Raw genomic sequence first — 19,288 nt, 5'->3', positions numbered from 1 at the left:
ATGTAATGCCTCTTACTGTGGCTGTGAAAGCAGTTTATCTGTTTATCTGCTCATGACTCTGTTAGTCTGTAGAATGGAAGGAAAGACTATCATGCAGTGCCAGTGAATGGCAGTGATGTGTCGAACTTATCTTCTTCCAGCTGAAACAGCCTAGCCTCACAGTCACCAGGTTATTCAAAATGGTGCTATTTGAACATAATAAACAGGAACAAATGAAGGCAATTGGAGGCACTGTGGAACAAATGAAGGCAATTGGAGGCACTGTATTGACAAAGTGTCAATAAAGATGTTTGAGAGTGATGATGCTGCATTCTCAGAGATACTAATCTCTGAATCTGTCAGCACCACTGGCCACTGCCCTAATGTAGTATGGTTGTTAGGAATAAACATAGAAGCGGAAGGAAGTGGACTAATAAAGGGGAGGAACCAAACCGAGTTCCTGTTTCTACACAAAAAGGAGGAGGTGCCCCCAAAGTCAAAACAAATATTTGTTTTCCTATTACTCAATGGGTCAAACTAAATCTGATGGTAATCTGTTGGAAACGCCCATCCCTATATACTTCAGACAATTTAAAGTCCTTGGGTCTTCAAGCCACCCTCAGGTCCAGTGACGCCGGCCTCCTTGAGGTCCCCAAAAAGATCAAGCTCAAAACCTGGGGTGACAGGGCCTTCTCTGTGGCTGCCCCCTCCCTCTGGAATGCACTCCCCAAGCATATCAGCCGCCCTGAAAACCCGCATGTTTAGACTAGCCTTTCTGAGTTGACCTGATTTCAACTTGTTATTTTTAGTGTTTTATTTCTTTTAATTCTTATCTTTTATAATATAATTTCCTAATATAATAAAGTTATCCTTTTCTATGTTCTCTCCCCTGGCCCCCACACATGTAAAGCGTCTTTGAGTACTTGCTATACTTAATACTTACTACTGTATACTATACTATACTATACTATACTATACTATACTATACTATACTATACTATACTGTACTAAAATTTGCAATAAACACCACTTGTGCCCTCTAGTCTTTAAAAGACTCTCTCATCTATCTATCTCCGAGATCTCACAAAGTCAAATCAAGGACCTTCTGCAAATGCTTGTTCGAACAGTAGCGTTTTATGATTGTTTTATGATTGTTACAATCAAGACCTGTGAGCTACAGCCTTAAAGGCTCTGTCATTTTAACCTGAGGGATGTGGCACCTTCTGGTTGGGACAGTATTTTAGATTAATTTGGCATTGAAAACTGGAGTAAGGAGACAAAGGCATAAATAATCATCTCTAACTCAGCGTGTGAGACAATTTACCTGAGCTTTGCAATGTTCCAATGGCGGAAGAAACATGTACAGGTCACTGAGTTGATCTTGTGTGTGCTGGTGCATAGACTGATGCCCATCGTAACACCGGCAACCTTCGTTCACAAAGGGAGAGAAAATGATTGCAGTACTTGACAGAGAAGTCATGCAGGTGTTGGTGCTGGACTGACAATATTATTAAGGGTATCAAATAGGACTTTGGAGTTACACTTGCTTGAGGATATGAAGTTGGTACAGTAGGCTCTCACTACCTTAACCATGGGATTAACAGGGCATTACATGGCATGGCATCAACCTGCTCACCCATAGCTCTCTAAAATGATGTTCAGTGTCTTGCTCAAGGACAGATCGACATACTGGGAGATCAAACCGGCCACTCTACCTCCTGAGCCACTGCAGCCACATAACATACCCAATGTGTGCAACTGTGCATGTGAGTTGACAGGTAGTGAGTCTGACAGGCATGATTAGATTATGACCAGGGTATAACCCTGCACTATCTCTCCCTTTCCTCCATTAGAAGTATTAAAATGTTTGCTTGGTTGATTGATTAAATATATTAAGTTTGCAATACAGATAAAAGGATTGAACCAAAGAAAACACTGTGTATTGTATTCAATTCATAGAAACACTGTAACAGACAAATACACAATTCTATGCAAGTGGCGTCCAAGTATGATTAGCAGTTATATCAACAAATCATTCAATAGGATTGTAGCTGATCACCTGCTTCTTAAAATCATGTATAGCATCTCACTCCCCTCCCCCATTTAAATGTTGGAAAAACCTTGTTCCTCCTCTAACTTCCTTAGAACACAGACCCCCTGCCATTGTGGCGACAGTGTGCTCCCATCCTCGCCGCCACCCTCCGCCCTATGGCCATGCTTATTATAGGCTATAGTATTATTATCTCTGCCAGGCTGGAACGGACAGAAGGCGGATATTATGTTTTCGCTCCTGTTTGTACACCCATCCGTCTGTCCGTCTGTCCAGGCCGCTGAGTGTCTGTGACCAGCTAATCTTGGTAAACACTGGAATGTACACCGTGGAACTTTGCATGAAATAATTTTAAAATATTATTAAGAATGGTGTTATGACAGTACTAGGCAATTATCCTGGAGCATTTTTAGTTTGCCTGTAGCAAAGACACCACTTTGATCTTTTATTCAGACATTTTGAGGTATCCAAGACTCATGTCTTGCCCTGGTTCTGCCCCCTTAATCCTTGCGGTTGTTGCTGAGCTGTTTATGCTGAGTTTGCCTAATTGTAAATCTTACTAATACCTTCTTTACCTTTACCTTGTATGGAAATCTTAATATTTGCAACAAATATTGTTTGAATAGTTTGGTCAGTCTGGCAAGCCTGACTAATTCCTCAGGAATCATGAACTGTCTTTACAATCCTCTTAGGAAGGAATTTGAGCTTCTGCCATCAGTTTGTTGATATAGGGTGCCTGCAGCCAAAACAATGGGACTACTCTACTTTGTCCCTGCTATCATGGTGTTGAACTAAAAAATACCGACACTGCTGAGTTCTTAGATTAAAGCTCCTTCTTGCTATGTTCCCTTCTTGTGTCCGATATGGTGCTTAGGCTTGATGTGTAATGCCTGTTTTATATGCTTTTTATGCTTTTCTTGTGACCCCTTGGATGCAATATGAATGCTGCACAGTATAAACTGTCATGAGTGTCAATCAAGGTCACCTTGGTTGCTTCCTTACTCCCAATCAACAAACATGCACGCACGCGCGAGTGCACCAGACTGGTATATTGTGCTAGGCCATATAGGCTGTGGGCCAGCATCTCACTGTCCTGACAGCCTATTGTTGTTTTATGTTGACAGACTTGATGAATATTTAACAGGAGTGAGAGTGGCAGGCATCCGGTCTCAAAGAAGAAAACAGACCAATCCTCATCATGTGACTGGACGGAATCAATGGTGTGATGAGGACCCAATTCACTGATTGCTTATTATTTGATTGTTTACTCTCATAGATTACTCTTTGTTGTTAAGATGACATCCCATGCCTTTGTCAACTAATTTACTTTGAAAGCACCTTAAACATAACGTGTTCCTCTTGCTCCTAGATATCCGTTTACAGGTCAAATGGGGGTGTGTGTGTGTGTGTGTGTGTGGTACGTAGTTGCCTTATGTGGGGTACATGTGCATGAAGCAGGTGCAACGCAATGCTGTGTTTCGCATCTCAATTCAGCACCATGGACAGCGAGAAGCTCATACAGGTGATCAGACGGATGCAGTTGGAAATCAGAAAACTGGAGTTGGAGAACATGGGGCTGAAGAGGGGAGCTGGACCTCATTTTCGTAGGATCGCAACAGTTCCTATCTTCGCAGCTGAATATAGAAGTAGGCCCATTATGGAATACTGGTATTACATTTGCTCGTTGTTGACAGTAATACTAATAGCCTACAGCAGCACCGGTATCTAGCCTAATTCATCTCTTTCTCTTGGTTTATTTAGAGAGCATTGTCATGACGGTGAGGAGATATTCGGTCTTCCGGCCGTTGGTCTGTCATCAGTGGAATCTTCAAATGACCAACAGTAAGAATGAAAGGTGGCACACGCAGAGAATCCATTACGATACTCAGACGACTAGACTGGAGGACAGAGAAGATGAGGAGGGGCATGATGATCATCTTCTCTGACACTGACATGATGGATGGCCAACAACAACAACAACACACCACCTATTTAGTGTATAGTGTAGGCTGTTGGGTTGGCAAAGAAATTACTATGGTTACATTATATTAGGCTATGAAAATAGGCCTAACATATTAACAAGATCTGCTTGGACATTTGAAATATATGTTTCAATTAATAATGAGTTTCTGTCATTAGTGTTAATGCATCTAATAGTAATAGAAGTCAATATTACTAGGTTGTTTATATATATCCAGTGCTGTAATGATTATTCAGTGCTGTACGATTAAAACAAATCTATCTGCGTGTATGACACAGGATGGGATGTCATTTATATACCTGTAGAACGCACCTGTCAGTCTCTTTTCCAAGTTTCTTGTTCTCGCGAGAGTTTTTGCTCCTCGGCGTTGCTTGCTGCAGTGGGAAGGTTGTTGTCCGCCATCACTGTGAACTAGCTAGCGTTAGCCAAAAACATTCAGAGAGGAGGAGGAGGAGTGTGACTGTCTGACAACAACAAGAAGGAGAAGAACAAACACAACACACAACACACAACCGGACATTCATTTTACGAAGGGGGGAACAGAACGGTCGTAGGGTCTCTCCCTACCCACAGTCCCCAACCGGTCGTGTCCGTTTATTGTAAACCGACACAGGAGCGCGTGTCTTTTTCATGTAGTTCTTTCATGTTGACGTAGAGAAACGAACAGTCCGTTCAAAAAACTCAAAACTCAAACATGTCCAATCTCAAAGGCGGCACCAAGAAGGACACCAAGATGAGGATACGAGCCTTTCCTGTGAGTGTGTTCACCTTAAGCTCGCAGGGCCGAGAGAGAGGGGAGCACTTTATTATTATGCGTCGCCCCCTTCTTCTCGCACGGCAAGAAATAGGACGTTATATTTGCAACTGAAATGGAAAAAGGGGGTCTCGCCGCGACGAAATTAAGCTAGCAAGTTAAGCTAATTGAAGCCTGATTCATACATACTTCGTCGTACGACGGAGCGAGGGGGGGAAAGCAGATCTACAAGCTCACAACGCGGCGTAGACGCGCCGCGTTGTGATCTTGTAGATCTGCTTCCCCCCCGGCGCGCGACACCGCCGTACGTCGCGAGCAAAGTTGGTCAAATAAAACACAGCGGGGCCTCCTGTCTCTGTCTGCTCAGTGTCAAGTCAACATAACTAATGTTTAACTACATTTTAACCATCTCCGCCGGGCTGAACGGCTTCACCCGCTGTTGACCTGGTTAGGAGGACAACACGGGCTCAGTAATGTCCCTGGTTTGACAGAAAATGTCCTCGTCATCTAGCGTCAGTTTGCTAAAAGAGCAATTTGCCAGGAAATGTCTTCTCTTCACTGATGAGAGGCTAGCCTAGCGAGTGGCGGCTAATATACTAGCGGGCCTCGCTAGCTTTAGCTGACTTGCACACACAGGTCTGCAAATCAAGCTGGTTAACGGTTCAGTTTTGAGCTATACATCCCACCCCACAGACAGAGCTGACCAGTTACACCCCCATGCTTGTGTTGAGAAGAGTGTTAACTGTGTGAAATCAGCTTGTTGTGACTCTGAGCTAACGTTGCACCATCTCCCAACTTTTCTACTAGGCTATACCCTAACGTGACATGTTTACGTAACGTTAAATGACAAATTGACACTTGCTTCGGACATTTGATAATTTATAACTTGGCTTGGACTCATGCCTCATGGTAGACATTCTGCCAGTCCACAAAAAGTTGCCAGGTTGTAGGATCTGCAGCAGGTGTTGACAACATCTATCACTATGGAATACAAGGACTATGTATTTGTGGGTGTTGTTTTTGACTGTTGTGTGAAGGCAACAATCACTGTCATTATGAGAAAGTCCATCCATCTTCAACCGCTTATCCGTAGTCGTAGTCATTAGTCATGGTGAGCATTATAAATTTAATAAGTTGTTGTATAGTGATCTGGTTATGGTCAATCTGACCGAAAGATAATGATTTATTAAACAAATGTTGCGATGTGAGATTGTCATGCCGCCCTCTTTCCTGATACTATAATGTTTTCACTCATATCTTAACATGTCAGAGAAGAAGTGATAAGTCATAACATGTCCCTTTCCTTGTTATCACTTATCAGCCATTGTGTTGTGAACCAACCCTTTGATCCAATGAATTGAATAGACATACCCACATAGTAACTGTGTTACTAATCTGTCTGCTATTGGACCTGTCAAGCTAAAGTTAAAACTTAATTCAAGAATTCCATGGAGGAAAATGTATTGGTGTATAGTGTATACTAGTAACTGTGGAAGTTGTATCATAACAAAAATGGACTGCATGAATGATCAGTCGTCCAAATGCATGATTCTCTTGCATTACTACTAGCTCATCACATTTTGTTTCATCTTTCCGTGTCTGTCAGATGACGATGGACGAGAAGTACGTCAACAACATCTGGGACCTTCTGAAGAATGCCATCCAGGAGATCCAGAGGAAGAACAACAGTGGTTTGAGCTTTGAGGAGCTGTACAGGAACGCCTACACCATGGTGCTCCACAAGCACGGAGAGAAGCTCTACACGGGCCTGCGGGAGGTCGTCACAGAGCATCTCATTAATAAAGTAAAGAACCCCAATATCTCACACTCGCACATCTTTGTTGACAAATGGTGCTTAAAAATCACACCTGTGTGAAGTGAGTGGTGCAACTCTGTGTGGGGGTCCCCGACCCAGACCCCCAGGAACGTGCCCAGGGGGTCGGCCCGGTTGCGGCGAGCCACCCCGCTTCCGAAATTGTTGAGAAATGACAGAGTTACCATGTGGGGGTCCCTCCCTCTACTACCCAAATCATCATATACACTTAATATCTGTGTGTTTTTTAGGCTGCGCAACAGTGACAGTTGCTTGTGAAAACCAACCAAACACTATTTCGTGCTCGGACACATGTACAATATATTGCTATATATTGTACATGGCAACAAGAACCCCAAAAGGGGTTCCTGTCCAGAAGGGGTGAAACGCTAAAAGGGGTTCCCGTAGTCTCCCGGCCTTTTGATTAGTGTCTCTAATAGATTCAAAAAGAGAGATTTCTTCATATACAATTCAAAATAAATTGGCACAGAACGAATGCCACACAAATGTATTTGGACAATGTCTTCAACGCATTATTTGAAAAAACAATCTAACGCATTATTTGAAAAAACAATCTAGAGTCAATTGACTTGATAGTCCTATAATCGAAAGAGCAATGAGGCACTAGGCTAAGAGTATTTTGATTAAGCACAATGGTTGACAGAATGCACACAGCATTCACTCTGCAGCACTCTGGACACAAGTGAATGTTGGCAAAATAAGTGATGTGGAGTGATTCCTTACAAAGTAAATGGGATTTTACAGAGGGTAAAGTCACAAGTGTTTCACTCAAGCGTTGTTTGATTATTGATTGATTGCATGGTCAATTCGACTGATACCGTTATTCCAATTGAAGTTTCCAGTAGGGCTGGATACAATAACCGCAAATTCCGCAATATTATCAGGCAATAACCGCGGTAACAAAATTCCCATACCGCCCCAGCCCTAGTTTCCAGTAAGGTTTACCGTGCACTTGTTATACAGTAACTGTGATTCTGGGTGCAGAATCATAATCATTTAATAAACAGGGCAATCTCAATGATGTTTTATTTTTAGGCCTGCTGATGCATACACACACACGCACGCGCACACACACAGTCAATTTAGTCTTTATTTAAAAATGCCCAACTTGTTGACCATATGGAAAGCTTCTCCAGAAAACATTGATTGAATTTGCAGCCTTAATCATCACAAAAGGCTTTTACAATTTCACCTTCAAACAATTATTATACAATAAATTCTATTATTTTGATATTGCTGGGTAAATATGGTAAATGGTGCATTTATATAGATTGTGCATTACATTCACACACACACATTCATACACCCATGCCGGAGGAAACGGGGAAACCATGCAAGGCACCAACCTGCACATGATATGACAGATTAATCGTGTAGCTCTAGTATTCGCCTCAACACACTGCACATTTCTGACGCTCTGTCTTATCATTACAGGTACGGGAAGATGTGTTAAACTCTCTGAACAATAACTTTCTACAAACACTGAATCAAGCCTGGAATGACCATCAGACTGCCATGGTCATGATCAGAGACATCCTCATGTACATGGTAGGTGGGCTACTGTGTCCTTGTCATACTCTTTTAACAATTAGTTATGGGGTGTTTATATAGAAGGGCCTCTGTTTTACAGGGGCGGTGCCTCTTACATAAGTTGGTTCTCAGTGGGAAGACATTATCTACAAATAAGATAAATTCTCCTCCTGGCTTTTGTCCATCTTGAGGATGATTCTTGTCCTCTAGCCCTGGCAAGAAATATTGTGAAGGAATGTCCAGTGCTGCTCTGCCCCCCTTTCCCCAACTATCTACATCCAAGGTTGTACTTGGACTTTAAGACATGTATTTTTGTTGTAGCTAAACAAAGAGCCTCTGTTGCTTTATCTAGTTATTTTTCTTGAGAAACTGGAAAGTTACCTATCCACATAAGGCAAGACGGTTGATTTAGTGTAACAAGCAAAAAGGCTGAAGTGTTTGTGAGAGAGTCAAAGTGAAAGAGAGCCTTTAAAATACGTGCAAGCACGGTCCAAACAATGACACAGCCTGCTACTGAAATGTAGCGCTATCTCAGGGGGTTCTATTGTTCGTTCCACTCTCCCCCCTTGCTTCCTCCATCTTTTTCTTTCCCTCCTTTACCCCCCCCCTGCAATCAGCTGTGTATTTGTTGAACTGCTGCAGTGCTCAGGTCAGCTTCACTTGTGCAATGATAGCAGCTTGCTTGCTCTCGCCTGCTGAACTCTGGAGGACAAGTAGATAATCACCTGCTCCTGCGCCATTGTCAGAGCCAGGCAAATCCTCGGATTTATTGTACTCTGTAAATAAAGTCATTCAGATAATCACTTGAGTGCGTCTGTGCTCCAGTGGCCAATGTGTTTGTACAATTTAGTATCCCTTGAACGCTATGCTAGTTTGTTTTCTTTGAAAAGTGTGAGCACCTTGGAAGCAATATGGTCAGCAACTCTTGCACAATACAGTTGGAGTATGTGGTGGAGCTCATTTATCAGCCAGATATGTTTTGAACCATTTGATGTATTCACTGTGGCCAAATGCTTTACAACTGTAATTGGACTGCACACAGTTTTAAAAAACATTCATGTTTACCCTCAGAGTAAATCACTGGCACATTTTTTACTTTTCTTACGGATTATTTAAAAGGTTACCTGACTTTTGCCACTATACAGCTTTTCCGTTCTTTTGTACTCTCTGGTGTCATTTCTAACAAACTTTTTTTATATTTTATTTTTTATCACAGGACCGAGTGTATGTTCAGCAGAATAATGTGGAGAATGTGTACAACCTGGGCCTTATTATCTTCAGGGATCAGGTGGTGCGCTACGGCTGTATTCGGGACCACCTCAGACAGACCTTGCTGGACATGATTGCACGGGAGAGGAAGGGGGAGGTTGTAGACAGGTAGGGAAATGGGACAACTGCTAACTCATTGGAAGTATTCTGTCCTACTGTTTGTTTTCTTCTTTTCCTCTTCTTGCATAAACCGTACCACAATGTGACACTTGCAGGGGCGCGATCAGGAATGCCTGTCAGATGCTTATGATTCTTGGCCTGGAAGGTAGATCTGTGTATGAAGAAGACTTTGAGGGACCCTTCCTAGATATGTCTGCTGAATTTTTCCAGGTGGGTTGGCCATATTTGTGCAAATTGTGTGTGTGTGTGTGTTTGTGGGGAGTGGATAGGGGTTCTGTCATTTCGTGACCAGTGGGACCTTAGTGCTCATATAACAACTTCCCAACATACGCTCCAACAGATGGAGAGCCAAAAGTTCTTAGCGGAAAACAGTGCCAGTGTTTACATCAAGAAGGTGGAGGCCCGGATCAACGAGGAGATCGAACGGGTCATGCACTGTTTGGACAAAACCACAGAGGAACCCATCGTCAAGGTGGTGGAGAGGGAGCTCATTTCCAAACACATGAAGACCATTGTTGAAATGGAGAACTCGGGCCTGGTTCACATGCTCAAAAACGGCAAGACAGAAGGTGAGGAACTTGTTTTTTCACTGCCTCGTTGATGTTACCTTGCATTTTGTTGAAACAATACCTTTTGGATAGTTAGCATATGCGGCAGCAAGAAAAGGTCAGTTTCTAATACTCTTGGTCAGCCTTTTACCAATACACTACCCATTCTGTCAGCCTTTCGCCAATACACTACAGATTAGCTAAATTCAATTGCTTTGTGTATCTTTTCCTGTAGACCTGGGCTGCATGTACAAGCTGTTCAGTCGCGTGCCAAACGGCCTGAAGACCATGTGTGAATGCATGAGCTCCTACCTGAGGGAGCAGGGCAAAGCTCTGGTGTCTGAGGAAGGAGAGGGGAAGAACCCTGTCGACTACATTCAGGTAAACTAGTCCTTCAGTTATCCTAAAGTGGATCTTTTGATTTATTATGTGTTAATGTCTCAAAGGAATAATAATGCATTGTGATGTGAAGAGCCCTGCTTAGGATTATATTTTTCTTTTTTTTACCATAACTCCATATCTGTTCTTACTGATACTTATTCTTAATTTGTTTATTATTAAGATGTTATCATTTCTGTCTACACGGGCTGTGGAAAACAAAAAAAACTGTTCCAGCCGATTGACATAATCCATGGATACATTTCAAGCTAATGGACCTTTCTCTTCCTTGAACGTTCGCATGCTTAGAGTAAACACAGTCAAGGCTCGACAATGCGACTAGGTAGTCGCATTTGCTACTAAAAATAGCGTTGTAGAATTAAATTTGTAGCACTGGTGTGACTACAGAATTTGCCCATTCAATCGTAATTTCACCCAACACCCAAAGGACTGGCCCCACCACCACCAGCTTAGTAAGTTAGTGTAGCTGTGAGTCAGATGTTCCGTCTGAAGCAGTCGGAGCCAAGGAGAATGTTACAATTTAATTCACAATCGAGCATCTTGCCCTGCACCGAATATCACATGATAGAACAGCAGGATAGTCTGTCCATGAGCAACATAAAAATGAATTGATTATCTATCTATCTATCTATCTATCTATCTATCTGCATAAAAAATTATAGTCTTATCAGCATAAAACGAATTGGTTATATAGATTATATTAAAACAAATCCTGATGAATATCAATATTTTGAAATTAGCTGAAAAGATATTGTGATATAATATTTTGCCATATTGCCCGCCCCTACCTCATATCACTTTATTAAAGAAAAATCACACCCGTGTGAAGTGAGGCGCACTCTTATCATCATACATCATAAATCATCTCATACTGCCTGTGATTGGTTAGCTGATTTGCTTGTTTGCATATGATGTAAATCTTCCTTTCAATGGCGTTTAATGTTATTAGCGGAATTTTGACAAAATTTCTCGGTTCATTGTCAATGGCAAATATTGAGACGTGTGGGTACAAGATTTAGCGGACATTTGACTGAATTCCCCTTTCATTGTCAATGGCAAATCTTGAGATATATACATATATATACATACATTATGTATATACAGTACATATGAGGGGCTAGCGCCCCTAAAAAACACATTATTTGATAACTTTTCATGGTGCTCCTAAAATAATTTGTGCTACTAGATTTTCAACTTGGAAAAATGCTAAGCGTTGAGCCCTGAACACAGTAGTAGCCATGGTTGTTCAATTAAAAACCTTATTAATCCATGCTGATAATGTCGTAGGCAGGTACATTTTTGAGACAGTGAGTTCAGAGTGACTGACATACTACATGTTTACCTTGAATTTGAATATATAACAAAACATTAATAAACTTATGGACATCAACTTGTTTTCACAGGGCCTACTGGACCTGAAGACAAGATTTGACCGTTTCCTGCTGGAATCCTTCAGCAACGACAGACTCTTCAAGCAAACCATTGCCGGGGACTTCGAATACTTCCTGAACCTGAACTCCCGGTCACCAGAATATCTCTCCCTCTTCATTGATGATAAGCTCAAGAAGGGAGTCAAAGGGGTATGTACAAATGCATTAGCTACTGTCTTAAAAAAAATATGATCATTCATCACTCAACAAAGCGTTTGTTTACTTCTGGTTCACCTCTCGTGACCCGTGGGCCTGTAAAATAAAGTGAAAAGCAGTGGCAGAAGAATTAGGGTAGAATAGGGGTAAAAAACCTCTCGGGATGGATATGAAACGGGGACATTGCTCATTGTTTGTTTTGTGTCCATATGTCCAGTTGACGGAACAGGAGGTGGAGTCTATCCTGGACAAGGCCATGGTGTTGTTCAGGTTCATGCAGGAGAAGGACGTGTTTGAACGGTACTACAAACAACACTTGGCCCGCAGACTGCTCACCAACAAGAGTGTATCTGACGACTCTGAGAAGAACATGATCTCCAAGCTTAAGGTATGAGGCAGAGATGTTAGAATTAAGTGTCTGTGTTTTTGTGAGTTCCTGTTGACTCGGTGACTCTGTGTGTCCCTTTTTGTTTACCCTTTCACAGTAGCAGAAGAAAATGTTTGGGTTCTAACTAAGGAAAAACATCCTAGTTGAATTATAAAGTGGGTACTTTGTACAGTTCTGTATAACTACAACATGTAGGTCAAGGTGAAATCAACTAAATGAAAACTTATTTTATTTTAATTAGAGTGTTTTTTTTACCCCCTTTTCTCTCAATTTAGTTGCAGACTATATAGCATTCAGAGATTGTGGAATAGTTGTCTGGCTATGCGAGACTACTAGCACAGTGATAAAGATCACCCTCCCTGAATGTGTAATTGTGTTAATATAGACGCTCAGCCCATCATGTCTTCCCCTCTCTGTCCTCTTTATAGACAGAGTGCGGCTGTCAGTTCACCTCTAAACTGGAAGGAATGTTTAGGGACATGAGCATCTCCAACACAACCATGGATGAATTTAGGAACCACTTACAGTCCACAGGGGTAAGAAGCACTTAAGCTGATATTTTCCCTATTCTTGAAAATGGAAAACATTTGAACATTTTAGCTTAGGAACGCCAGGTTGGAAGTAGTTAATGAGATAAACTGATGGAAAATACACTTCCTGTAAATGTTCACCTAAACCAGTGTTACATTCAGGAAGTAGCTATTATGTGAATTTGTGCTCTCATACATAAATGCATGTGTGTATAAATTGGAACCCTATACAAAGCTATACAATGAATTTGGAGTACGAGCAAAAGAAACCATACGTGTCGGTAATTATCTTAAGTCAGGCTGGCGGTATAATTACTGGTTAGTCAGGCTGTGTATTGAATCAATAGTGCTGGTGTTTTGACACTCATTCTTAAAACTCTGCATGTTTGTGTGGCTCAGGTGTCTCTGGGTGGTGTTGACCTTACAGTCAGAGTCCTCACTACAGGCTACTGGCCCACGCAGTCGGCCACACCCAAATGTACCATCCCTCCCTCTCCCAGACATGCCTTTGAGGTCTTTAGAAGGTAGGCATTGTTGTTGTTGCTTAACACCTGAGCTCTATATCCAGAGTCCCATGGCTGCCCATGTACATACACAAAAACGAATTTCACCCACTTTTTTACTTGCAAAACTGTGATGTGACAATAAAGTTGATTCTGATTCTATATACTGCATGTATTCTGTTTTGTATTGCAGGTTTTACCTGGCCAAGCACAGCGGTAGACAGCTCACACTCCAGCACCACATGGGCTCAGCAGACCTCAATGCAACCTTCTATGGCTTCCTCAAAAAGGTGAATCCACATGTATTTTCACACTGGCTACATTGCAAAACTGCATCACTACTACTAACTGTTACAGTTGCACACAGACTAATACAACATGCGATAATGCTTGGTCTGATATAGAAAGGGAGTGTGAAATCAAGTTTGTGAGACTCATTTCTCAGTCTTGGTGTCTTGTCTTTACCGTGTTCCCAGGAGGACGGTACGGAGGCAGTTGTATCCGTAGGAGGGGCCCAGGTGACGGGCTCTAACACTCGCAAGCACATACTGCAGGTCTCCACCTTCCAGATGACCATCCTCATGCTCTTCAACAACAGAGAAAAGTCCACTTTTGAGGTCAGAAATGCCGCTCCTCTGTCAGTTGACCTCTCCCCTTAGAATGTTTGTTTGTCATAATTATTATTATTTTCCCTGTCCACAGGAGATCCAGCAGGAGACGGACATCCCAGAGAGGGAACTGGTGCGGGCGCTGCAGTCGCTGGCATGTGGGAAGCCCACTCAGAGGGTCCTCACCAAGGAGCCCAAGTCCAAGGAGATTGAGAATGGCCACGTGTTTACAGTCAATGATCAGTTTACTTCCAAACTGCACCGAGTTAAAATACAAACGGGTAAGTGTGTGTGTGTGTGTGTGTCACCTGCAAACCGTTTGGCAGAAGTTCCCATTTTAAATACAAAATGTCATCCACATGAATCATCAAAGGGTTTCTAAATTGGCCTGCTGCCATTCTTGAGTGAGATTATTCCTAGGGGAATTCCCCCTACACCAGCATTTTTCTGTCATTCAGCCAATTCAATTGGCACCAAGATGAACTCCTTTCTATCTGTGGTCCGGTCCAGTATGTCTAGGTTTCCATGGGTTACCACTAATTAACCACACTGGAGGTTTGAGTGACCTTGTTTGCCTCCGTAGTGCAGCACTTAACAGGCTGCTACAAGTAATGTTTCAAAAATACATGTCTCAACTTCTCTGTTTGAAAATCACACAAAAGAAGTGTTGCATTTATTCCCTATAACCACAGTGAGTGGAAACGGAAGAACATCCATATGACTGCTATGTTCAACTGCCTTTGATCATTCAAATCTCATTTGAGTGCAACTAGGGACAAATTAAATACATCTGTGGTTCTAATGTAAATTATTTTATCTTTACTGTCAACATTTGCATATTTAGGAGGTGATGCAAGCTGATTTTGAGATACACACAATGTTTGTACATTATATTTAAAGATAGTAACGTTCCCAGCAAGCACGGTCAGGACCTGGACGAATTCGTGACGTCTCGATTGGGGCCAGATTGAGACCAGTCAGATCTGGCCCAGAATATCACCTGATTTCAGCCAATATAAATTCTGCTCACTAAGGTTGACGGCCAGATCAATTTAAGTCGTATCATAACTAGTCAGATCTGGCCCAGAATTAGCTATATTATTTCTGGTGAAGATGTCCTGGAAATGATGTAAAGATCATCCCTATGGGCTGTGATCTGGCCTAGTCCTGAACGTACCAGCGGACATAATTTGGCTTGCTGGGTTAATGTAAACGGACAGTATTCGAGTATGGACTGAAGCCTAATTTAGGTTTATAGTATGAAGGAGCAGCTTGCCAAAAAGAACATATGTACAAGATAATATGTAGAAGGTGTATGGATTTCATATATCCTCTTTATAGAAATCAGAGCTGAAGAACTTATACACTTTGGAAAGCCAGAACTTCTCCATTTATTGCCTTTCACAAATCAAAACTGTCCCCTTCTTAAAACATAACTGGCCTGTGCCCTCCAAGCATTGCTAATCAAATTATTGACCTGATTATTTTCTTCTTACATTAACACACTTTTGCACATAGCCACGCCTCCAGGACTACCCTATATAGAGGGTATGCGTGTGACCTCATCATGTCCGGAAGTTATGCGGGAATGGCTACTAAAAACGATTATTTCAAAATTGCACATAGTACTTGACATTGAACATAGGCTAAATGATGCTACATCAAGGTTGAGAATGTCTATACATTTATTTTCCAGATGTTGTTAAAAAGCTTTTAAATTAGCTGTACTAAGTATGACATTTATCAATATATTAATGGCCTAATTTCTTACCTAAAATGTTCTGGTAACACAGACGTGAGGGTGACTCGTTAAAAGTTCATCCATGCGTGATCCCACAATAATCGGTACGACCATTGAGTTGCATCTGTTTTACACTGATGTTATCATGCCATCCCCTGTTCAAAATGTCTTCATAGAACAGTATGTTGAGCTGTCATGTCCACCCCAGTATCATTATCTATATCAGGGGTTTTCAACTGATTATGAACTAGGGACCACCACCGTGACTGAGAATCAACATGGGGACCACTGTTGTGTTGGGAGGGGGAATATGGGCGTGGTGTGGGGGGAAAATTAACCTTCCATATTAAAATCATGTTGCTGTTCATTGTAACTTACTGTATGTATAAGCGAGCAGACACATGCAATTAATTATGGGCACATTTCCTTATAATGGTGACTCAACCAGGCAAACCAGTACAGTTTCCCTTGATATTCTTCTACCTCCCTTTTCTGTGGAAATTCTTGACGTCCGACTTCCCAGTAACTGACAACATCGATCAAGCGTCATTTACTGCATTGTTTCTCAACTTGTGGTCAAAATTAAAATACAAATCTTCCCTTTCCTACATTACTAAATGCATGGTCAGGGACCACATGCAATACCTTCACGGACCACCAGTGGTCCACGGACCACCTGTTGAAAACCCATGATCTATATCGACGCTAATCTTGTCTCTGTCCCCACCTCCCAGTTGCTGCTAAACAGGGGGAGTCGGATCCCGAAAGGAAAGAGACGCGCCAGAAAGTGGATGACGACAGGAAGCATGAAATCGAGGCGGCCATTGTCCGCATTATGAAGTCCAGGAAGAAGATGCAGCACAATGTCTTGGTGGCAGAGGTAGGAAGAGACACTTCTCTTCATCATATCGGCCCTCGAACGTAAAACGTTTAGTGTTGGGTTGATGCGTTGTATCACAGTATTTGCATGACCTTAGATCACCGTTTGCAATTATTTTGTGGCTTGAGATTGTGGTTACTACCAAAGGCTTTTATAAGAATATCATTTACATTCCCTTTTAACAAGCACAAAATTATCGGTATGCGCTTACGTTTTTAGCTACATGGCTGCAACTAAAAATAAATTTAAATGTTGAATTTTTCATACTTTCATTAAGATCTATCACATTATGTTGAAGGATTACCTAGCAGTAGCACGGTTTTTTATTCATTTTTACATTTAATGCACTTGCGTTAACCCCATCTTACGTATGTCTTAAAGCATGCTGGATGTGACTGGTTGGGCATAGGCATGAATTAAAAAGAAACTGAGTTGGAAAATATGTTTATTTCCATTGTTCTTATCTCCTTAGGTTACTCAGCAGCTCCGGGCACGTTTCCTCCCCAGTCCTGTGGTCATCAAGAAGCGTATAGAAGGACTAATAGAAAGAGAATACTTGGCGCGGACGCCTGAGGATCGTAAAATCTACACTTACGTAGCGTAGAGGAACATCGGAACCAGAGGAGACAGAGACTGGACGCGGCTGGGGAAAGGGGGGACAATTGGGTTTTTCTTTTTCCTTTTTTTTCTCCTCTTTGGACTGTTATTCGCATGGACTGGAAGTATTCTTTTAAAGATAAATGCTGGGAAATTAACTCCTCGTCCCTTACACATCATGAAAACACAACCTCTCCTCAATAAAACCACATGCAGAAAAGCAATGTCAACAAAGCGAAAAATCCAGTGTTGCATAGATGATTTTAAAACCAGGCCCACTTCTTTTTTTCATTTTTCTTTTTCATTTTTTTCCCTGTGAGGTTTAAACATGGATCGGATCCAGCTTCAAGCTTTTCACTGTTTTACCCTTGTAGAGAGCGACCTTACAAAGAATCCCTCGGGAAGAAATGTGAATGCACCGCATTATTTTTGTTTTTCAATACTGTGTAAAAAAGTGATAAAATTAATTATTAAAAACAAAACGCGGCAAATGTGGATTGTTACAAAAAGGAAATAAAAAAAAAATCTATATTGAATGTGGATGTTCTGCACTTTACCACCATGATCAAGTCATAAGATCTTGGTCCCTTACAATGCTGTAAAGCTTAATTTATATTTTGAGGTATGACAAACAAAAATAACAGATTGTGAAATATTAGTCTTTTTGGGGGAGTGGTGCAGTCCATCCTAGGATATTTAACTTTAAAAGACTTCTGGGGTCATTTTTAACATTACTGGGGCTTTTGTGCGCACCCACAGTTTTATAAGTTGCTTGATTATATTTAGATATTTTATAGTCATGAGATCAGACACACCTCCCGAGTCCCTCCTGTATAAACCCATTGAACTGCAAACTCAATTTTAACCATCGTTTAAAACGGTGGTTCTGGTGACTGCTATAGTCCTAATACGTGAAGGGGCTGTATTTTTTCACATTTAAGTTACAACATTAAATGGAGAAAAAAAATGTGGCCCTCACATATTAGAACGACAATATCAGGGATGTTCTCAATTAGTCCAAGTAACATAAGATGGAGTTTGAATTTCAGTGGACTTATCTAGGAGGGGGGCGGGGGGATAAAATACAAATTTGTTTTATAGTGAAATATCCCTTCAGTGACAAGTGATTTGACACTCGTTTCTGCACATATGGTACACAATAGAGCAGATTGTGTAGTGTGACACGCAACCGCTGTATATGGATCACAAGTGTGACTTATGCACTCAATTTTGTGTTTTTGGCTCTTACCAAGGTACTGTCTCTGATATAAGCTGGTACGTCAGCGCTGCTGTGTCACCTTTTAGCCTCTTTGTGTGTGTGTGTGGGCCATGACTCAAATCAACTTTAAAACATTCTGGATGGATGATGCAAATGTATTTATCAGAAGCAGAAGTAGGACAGGTACACAACAGTCCAGTTAATGAGGCTGGTGACAAAAGGTAACTAATATGTAGGATGCACATCTACACTCACAAAGTTGAGCTATAGACTGTTAGGGAATTGCAGGCCTTGAATATCACTAAATGATCATGTTCATGTCTCACAATGAAATGTGTTGTGAGGTTGTAGATGTACTTTTGGTGTGTGACGCCAGCTTGCAAATAAGTAAATCTGGTGTATTAAATGGCTTGGAGAGCATTGGTCTTAGGTTAGGCTGTTTAAAATGTAGTATTTAGTTTTACTAATACCATCTACCAAGTCTGGCTGTTAATATATTATATGGCAGTTAATAGTCAACAACTGCTGCCGCTTGTTAACCCGTCCATTATCGGATTCAGTCCTACTGTTTATTGTAATTTGTAACTAGTCTAGAACACTGGTTCTCAAAGTTGGGTCTGGGGACCCCCAGGTGTCCTTTATATACTGTTGGAGTTAAATCGGCTGGATTTTGCAGTGCACATTGGGGTCCCAGAGATAAACAAATATTTGAAATGGGCCTAATGCATAGTAAACTGGGGTCTTGAAATGAAAACGTTTGAGAAACACTCTT

General features: G+C 41.5%; 1 protein-coding gene across 1 annotated transcript; it reads left to right on the top strand.

Annotated features, from left to right (window-relative positions):
- Positions 1 to 4,704: 4,704 nt before the first annotated feature.
- On the top strand, positions 4,705 to 19,105 carry LOC308325283 (cullin-3; the record flags this gene model as incomplete). Its single annotated transcript, XM_080777765.1, has 16 exons — positions 4,705 to 4,764; positions 6,371 to 6,568; positions 8,033 to 8,146; positions 9,345 to 9,505; positions 9,613 to 9,727; positions 9,858 to 10,086; positions 10,301 to 10,446; positions 11,868 to 12,044; positions 12,268 to 12,438; positions 12,867 to 12,974; positions 13,368 to 13,492; positions 13,665 to 13,761; positions 13,948 to 14,088; positions 14,174 to 14,360; positions 16,555 to 16,700; positions 17,173 to 19,105. The coding sequence occupies 16 exons, from the start codon at positions 4,705 to 4,707 to the stop codon at positions 17,302 to 17,304; spliced, it is 2,307 nt and encodes a 768-aa protein (XP_080633891.1). The 3' UTR covers positions 17,305 to 19,105.
- Between the last annotated feature and the right edge of the window lie 183 nt (positions 19,106 to 19,288).

Source organism: Protomyctophum bolini, assembly GCF_963924005.1.
Source record: "Protomyctophum bolini genome assembly, chromosome: 12".
Taxonomy (NCBI): domain Eukaryota; kingdom Metazoa; phylum Chordata; class Actinopteri; order Myctophiformes; family Myctophidae; genus Protomyctophum; species Protomyctophum bolini.
This window is presented reverse-complemented; position numbering and strand designations above follow the sequence as displayed.